This window comes from Arachis stenosperma, chromosome 6 (genome assembly GCF_014773155.1).
Source record: "Arachis stenosperma cultivar V10309 chromosome 6, arast.V10309.gnm1.PFL2, whole genome shotgun sequence".
Classification (NCBI taxonomy): domain Eukaryota; kingdom Viridiplantae; phylum Streptophyta; class Magnoliopsida; order Fabales; family Fabaceae; genus Arachis; species Arachis stenosperma.
The window spans coordinates 114,642,779-114,650,209 of record NC_080382.1 but is presented as its reverse complement, the minus strand read 5'-3'; the positions used below and the strand labels follow the sequence as shown (position 1 = coordinate 114,650,209).

The 7,431-nt window shown below is 32.3% G+C and overlaps 1 protein-coding gene and 1 non-coding gene across 2 annotated transcripts; both read left to right on the top strand.

The window, feature by feature from the left end:
* Positions 1-278: 278 nt before the first annotated feature.
* On the top strand, positions 279-385 carry LOC130937002 (U6 spliceosomal RNA). The gene has a single exon (XR_009068241.1). It is a non-coding gene; the product is annotated as a U6 spliceosomal RNA (small nuclear RNA).
* A 432-nt stretch (positions 386-817) lies between these two features.
* On the top strand, positions 818-5,953 carry LOC130932678 (diphthine--ammonia ligase-like). Its single transcript, XM_057862069.1, has 12 exons — positions 818-895; positions 987-1,076; positions 1,231-1,310; positions 2,054-2,279; positions 2,400-2,432; positions 2,768-2,850; positions 2,996-3,068; positions 3,311-3,644; positions 3,752-4,083; positions 4,556-4,923; positions 5,271-5,625; positions 5,735-5,953. Exons 1-12 carry the CDS (start codon positions 818-820, stop codon positions 5,951-5,953), a joined length of 2,271 nt encoding a protein of 756 aa, XP_057718052.1.
* Positions 5,954-7,431: the final 1,478 nt, after the last annotated feature.

The window sequence follows — 7,431 nt, the reverse complement described above, 5'->3', positions numbered from 1 at the left end:
TCATTAACTACAAAAATCTAATTTTAATATAATAAAACATCTAAATAATTTAGTACTCAAAATGTGCTTTTAATGATCTTTTATATACACTATTAAAATATGTCACATTACGTATTTTTGTTTTGTATATAGTATTTGTTTTATGTATTTTCATAAATAACAAGTTTATTTAATTTAATTTAAATAAAAAAAAGCATGTCATGTTCTATGTTAGGCCTACGTCAAGCACCAGAAATAGCATACAAGTGTATATATATAATAGCGAAGCGAACATAAAGGCACGACCCTTCGTGAACATCCGATAAAATTGGAATGATAGAGAGAAGATTAGCATGGCTCCTGCTCAAGGATGACATGCACAAATTGAGAAATGGTCTAAATTTTTTTCCTTTGATCGATGGATTCCGATCCATCTTTCTCGGTATGGTCTTCTTCCTACGGTATTTCTTAATGGAAGAGGCAACCATTTTCCATCGTTCCAAATTTCAATGACAATAGCTGAGTCGAAGCACTTCATCATGGTCGCTTTAACCATTTCTATCTGTTGTGACTTCATTCTCTATCTTCATTTCTTTTTTTTTTCCTATAGAAGCAAATATCCCCTTTTATTAATGTCTTGTTTTATTTTCTCATTCTTTTGTTTTTGGTTAATTTACTTATATTTTTTGGTGACATTTTTTATGCTGGTTTAGGATTTTCAGATATCAAAATTTGCATGAGATCTTCAGCCACGCCTCCACTTGAGCACTTTTGAATATTACCCTTTTTGCCCAAAAACTCAAGTCTTCAGTTCAGTTCAGTGAGTGAGTGAGCGAGTATGAAGGTGGTGGCGCTCGTTACCGGCGGCAAAGACAGCTGCTACGCCATGATGAAGTCCATTCACTATGGCCACCAGGTTCCCCATTTTTATTTTTTAAAATTATTTCTCTTTCCTTAATTTTTGTTCTTAATTTCCTTTGATTTTTGCTTTTTGGTGTTGGAGGTAGATAGTTGCGTTGGCGAACTTGTGGGCTGATGATAAAGTCGACGAGTTCTATGGCTACGTTTACTATAACGATAGCTTCATGTACCATACCGTAGGCTTTCATCTTTCACATATTTTTGGTTATTTGCATTTTAACTTAGTACTACTTTGAATATGGTATAGCAATAAAATTCCACATTTCAATTGTTAGGTCAGTGTTGTTTTAGTTTTGTTTCTCCATTTATGTTTGGATATTATTGTTTTAGGTTGGTCATCAAGTTATTGTTAGCTACGCAGAATGCATGGGGTTGCCGTTGTTTAGGAGGAAAATTCGAGGAGAGGCAAGGCAAGCTTTATTGACATAAATCTGTTTTGTAGAACGTATGATTTTATTTTAGGCAAGTTCATAGATTAGTTTCAAATAATTTTAAGGCAATTGGGATGTAACTAAAAGTCCTCATAACATGCTTTATGGATTATTTTATGCAAGTTCAAAAGGCGATTTGTTTACTTACAATTCATGTCTTAATTATTGTCATAAAAAGGCTTGATATGTATTTAGAAAGGTTGAGATGCATAATGTGTTTTATATATATAGAAAAAGAGATTCTTTCATATGAGAAGAAGGATAATACAAACTGAGGATACAGTTTCCCCTATACAAAATCAAAACAAAACAAAAGATTTATCCATAAAGCAAATCTTTTCAATTTCTCAACATGTCTAAGAGAGGAATTTCTGTATAAAGGTCATGAGTTCTGCACCAAGTTGATGCTAAATGTCTAATCCTATCACATAAAATATGTTTATGACAAATCGAATCTACATAGAATCATTCAAGACATGCTTGTAACAAAAACTAAAATACAACATTGGCATAATTTTAAAACTGAAATAGTTTATTAGTGTGTTTTATCCTCCGAAATATGCAACAACTCGGGTGTTACATATCTAGGGTACCCTTTCTTGTACTCAAACTTGTTCCTAACTCTAAATGCTTATTCCCAGATTGCATTCTCCAAAGCTTTAGAATATGAATTCATATAATTAATGTTCAGTTTTAACCTTCAACTGATATTTTCTCGATAGACACACTGCGATTGGTTACATAACAACCGAGGGTGATGAAGTTGAAGATATGTTTATTTTACTTCGTGAGGTGAAAAGGCAGATGCCTGAAGTTACTGCAGTGTGTTCTGGGATCATCGCAGCAGACTATCGGAGATTGCGGGTGGAAAGTGTTTGTTCAAGGTTAGGCCTTGTTTCTCTAACATACTTGTGGAAACAAGATCAATCATTGCTTCTCCAAGAAATGGTAAATGGCAGCATAATTGATAGCTAGTCTAGTCATGCATGCATGCAATTATGCATTGATTTTTTTGGTTCTTATCATTCAGATTTCATATAATACTAACTTAGTTCTGGCCCTGATCAGATTGCAAATGGAATTTTGGCTGTAATTGTAAAGGTATAATTTTTTTAACTTTCCTGGTAATGTCTTTTGCTCTCTATGGTTTTTCTTCTTTATTATAAATGGGAGAGAATTCCTATGTTCTAATCATATGGTTGTTCTTATTCTAACTTGTCAACAATTGACAACATTCAAAGATGTCATGATACTAATGTTAGTACTTTTATAAAATTGAGCATTGCCTTGGTGTTGAATGAATGATATGGCGCCATAAAAAAGAAAGTGTTATGCAAGTGATGACATTTACTTCTATAAATTAATTATTATGTTCAACTTGCTTTTGTATAAGGCAGTTTTTAGTCTGGAATTTAATGCTTTTTCTATTTTACAAGGTATGCGCCTTGGGTTTGGTGCCTGGAAAGCACTTGGGTAAAGAAATAGCATCCTTAAATGCTTATTTGAACAAGTTACCACGGTATGCCAAAGTTATTTATTTTCCAATTTTTATTTATTTATTTTTATTATTTATTTTGTGTTGTGTCTATGCAAATTCTTCCAAGTTTCTATAATAACATCATGCCATGATTTTAGTTCATTCTTTCTTGTATTATCTCGTGCAGGTTACATAGATTTAATGTTTCTGGTGAAATGGGAGAATATGAAACGTTAACTCTTGATTGCCCCCTATTCATTGTAAGTTCATACTCTCTCTCTCTTATGGCTGTGTAATCTTTGAATTTGGAGCTGTTCCTTACACTTTTGTTACCATTCATAAAGTTGGTGTTAATTAGCTTTCATTCATATTGTTTTCAATTTTGTGATCACACTGAACTTGAGAATTCAATCTTGTAATTGCTACTCATTTTGCTTCAATTTTGATCCCTATTTGTATTTCTATTTTCTTCTTTCATCAAAATATTTCTTTAAATCTCCAGAATGCTCGAATTGTGCTTGATGAATATCAAATTGTGAGGGACATTGAACATCCCTTTCATCCTGTTGGAAAACTTGATTCTTTCAAATTTCATTTGGAAAAGAAGGTAGATGTTCAATCTTTAACATCACCAGACAACATAAGTGAAACTTCAGTTCAGAAACTGGGAACTGTGTTTGAAGTGGAAGACACTTTAGAAAGATGTGAAGACACATTTAAGCCGTTGGATTGTAGTGCTGACCCAATTGATGACTTAGCACATAAATTTAACATCTCAAGAACAAATAACAAGAAAACACTCTCCTTAAGTTGCTCGTTACAAGATTCATGCAATGGTGGTCTTCATTACTTTCCTGTTTATTTTTCAGATTATTTCATTGCCTCGTTATATTTGTGCATAGTTTCTTTCTTTGACGGAGCTGTATTTATTTTTCAAGAGCAGATTTGCGGGAAGATTTGAAGACTGTTTTGACAAAAATTGAATCACTATTAGCTGGCTTGGGCTTTGGATGGGAGACTGTAGTCTATATTCACCTTTACATAGATGACATGAGTAAGTTCTCAGAGGCAAATGAGACATATGTGAAATTTATCACCCCGGAGAGGTGTCCATTTGGGGTCCCATCTTGTAGCACATTTGAAATGCCTCTAGTAGAGATGAATTTCAGCAAAGCGTATATGGAAGTTCTTGTGTCAAATAATAAAGCTAAAAAGGTTTTGCATGTACAGAGTATTTCCTCTTGGGCACCTAGTTGCATTGGGCCATACAGTCAGGTAAATCCGACCTCATGTAATGATTTTTGTGTGGTTTATTCTATGCAATGTTGACAGTGAGACTATATGTAGAATGACTTTTTTTTTGTCAATATACTGGTATGGACCCACAAGTGCTTGGATCTTGATGACAAAGTTACTATACCACGGAAGCACCATTTCCATAGAGAAGAATTGTAGAATGCGAGTTTATTGACTATAGTCTCTACTTGGTTGAAACCAGATAATCATCTGTCTTTTAAACTTCATTTTTAAATATCTATAATGTTTGGGAATTATTATAGATGCTCTCTTTAAAATATGAGAAAGTGTATTGAGTTATCTGATTGAATGATACAATTGTAGTGACTGTTTGTTTGGTTACCTCAAATTTTTCTTCATCATTTAATGTATGGTATTTGGTATATACTTTCACATTTCAAATATTATCTGGTGAAATGTCATTTTATAAGGTGAATGCTTTTGCTTTCAGGCAACCTTGCATGATAGTATACTTTATATGGCTGGTCAGTTGGGACTTGACCCTCCAACAATGAATCTTTGCAGTGGAGGTGCTATTGCTGAACTGGAACTAGCTCTCAGAAACTGTGAAGCTGTGGCAAAATGCTTCAGAAACTCTGAAAATATGGCAAAATGCTTTAATTGTTCCATATCCACAACAGCAATTATGTTTGTTGTTTACTGTTCAAAACGTGTCTCATCATCAGAGAGACATGATATGCAGGAGAAACTAGAAACAATCCTTAGGCAGATGAGGATCTTTCAGTTACAGGAACAAAACACCTGCAAATCATTAGATCCTGTAGTCCTTTATGTCCTTGTTCCTGATCTACCTAAAAGGTACTATGGCCGTTCCATAAATTTATGGAAATGCAATTTTTAGGCAGGCATTTTTATAACTTTAGGAATTATAATTTTCTTTTCTCTGTTACGCTTTCTTATTGTGAGTTGTGCTATCTTTTCTCAGTGAATTGTTCTCAGCATAACTAATGATAAAGCTGTTCTGAATTCTTAGCATACTAGCTGAGTTCTCTTTTTTACTTTATTTTATGCTGTTATTTTATATTACTGTTTGATATGGGATAGGTTGGTTGTAAGGGGATGGTTTTTATTGAATGGCTTGTGTTTTTCTTCATGATAAATGTTGATATGATATTAATGCTAACATTTAGTTGGCATCTTTCCAGTGCATGTGTAGAAATAAAGCCTGTTCTTTATGTTGACGATGGCACGGAGATAGCAACTGAGACCATAACAGAAAGTTCTGGATCCAAAGCACCCCACTACTGGGGTTTCAAGCAGGAAAATTGGCATGATTCTTGTATTCGGAAACTTGTGGTTCCAGGAATGATTTATGCTGTTACATTATCTATAACGAGTGAAGATGCTGCAAAGATATGTTTCCATTCTGTGTCTGCTGATTCTGTCAATGATGATCAATATCTTCAACATAAGTTACTCATGGAGAAGTCATCAAGATTCTGCTTCTATCTTCTGGACAAAGTCATGGCCGATAATGGTTTTGGCTGGGAAGATTTAATGGTCAGTATGTGTTTAAGTATGACATGCCAGATGTTTTCATCTTAAATGCCCAAAGCATTATTTATTTAATGTATTGATGCAAATAATTGATTTTCTCTATCTTGTGCAGAGTTTGAGGATCTATATCCCTACAAGCCTTCAAATGTCGATAGCTATGCTGCTGCCTATGTTCAACAAGGCTCTATTGGAACTTTCTGAAGCGAGTCAGAAGAAAGTTTTAAATGGTGAGGAGCCAATCTTCAACATAGTTCCTGTCATCGGTGCTGGTAGGTCTGCTTCATCCATGTCTAATATAATAACTTGCGAATTACTCGCCCAGAAATCCTGAGCATAAATTGCTGGATAAACTCTTATGATCTAGCTTGGTTATATTTATATTGTCATTTTATATACGAAATGGACATGGAAAGATTGTTTTACTGGAATTCCTTGGTAATTTGGATGGAATAGGCGTTAGAGAAATTCAGGTTCAAATGGGGCTGATCAAATTTCATTGATCTTTCCCAAAGTAATACAATTTCTTAGGTTTTGTTACTTTTGGTTTTGGCAAAACAAAAAATTACACTTGGGGTATGTTAAATTGGGTGTAAAGGTAGGGGTAAAACTAAAATTACATCAGGTTCTATCGCATGGAATGTTGTACTTTAAAGGATTGTCATGGCCGTATTAATTTACTTCAAAGTGTAGTTACTTAATTCTTATGGTGTATACAAAATCATTATCTTTTGTTGAATATTTATTTAGAGGAACTCTTGGGACTAGCAATTTTTAGTATTTTTAACCATCGATTGACAAGCACAACGTTAAATTATCTTAAACAAATAAATTTTACTAATTTGTACGTACAAACTTTAAAAAAATGTGGGTACAAACTATATTGGTTATGAGTGTAAAACTTTGATAAATATAGGTGCAAATTATATGTTTCTTGGTACAAAATTTCTGTAAATATGAATGTAAATTATTGTTGGTCAAGTGTTGGTTAAAAATATTTGCTGGCCATATTTGCTAGCCATGTAGTATATGCTCATTTATTTATTGTTTTTCACATATTGAAATTTTACTATCATTATAAAACATAAAGTAAAACAAATAAAAAAAATAATAATTCAACATTATGTTTAATCAACTCTCAACTAAATGGTTTATAGTTATTGCTTCTGTTGTTGGAAAATGATAATGTCATTTTTATTTTTGATAATTTTATTCTTCACACAATTTTTTATATTATATGTATAAATTTGTAAAAAAATGATATTATCAAAACAGGAGTGATAACTATTCTTGTTTATGTTTTTTATGATTATGAGAAAGTTTTTGAATATTTAATTAAATTTTTGAGTAATATGTTTCATATATATCTAGTTTTATTTTATATTTTTAATATGAATATATTTTGAAAAGCACCATTAAAAATTAATAACATAAAAAGTTAAAAATATTTATTTCAGTTTAACATAATAGCCCACAATGGCAAAAGAAGGCAAGGGAAAAGAAGGCAAGGCTATTGTTGTTAGAATAAAAGTGATTATTTTATTATTATTTCAGTTATATTAGGTTACATAAAAAATAATTTTATAGATGAGAGATATTTTAGTGATTTCAAATCTATAGTTAACATTTCTTTTTCACAAATCATTTTGATCAATCATCCATCACGAATTAAGATTAATTTCGGACACTTTTTCATTTCCAAAAATAATAATTTTCTTGTACCACATTTGAAAATCCAATATGATTTGCAAATTGCAAACATCCCAAAGAATGTTAAAACAAGAATGAATGCTATGGTGCCCTATTACATTG

What these genes read in the sequence shown, in the direction of transcription:
- LOC130932678 (XM_057862069.1), top strand. Translation starts at nt 818, where the DNA reads ATGAAGGTGGTGGCGCTCGTTACCGGCGGCAAAGACAGCTGCTACGCC. An exon ending in TTGATTGCCCCCTATTCATT is followed by an intron (nt 3,069 to 3,310) that starts GTAAGTTCATAC and finishes TTAAATCTCCAG; the next exon opens with AATGCTCGAATTGTGCTTGA. An exon ending in TTGGCTGGGAAGATTTAATG is followed by an intron (nt 5,626 to 5,734) that starts GTCAGTATGTGT and finishes TATCTTGTGCAG; the next exon opens with AGTTTGAGGATCTATATCCC.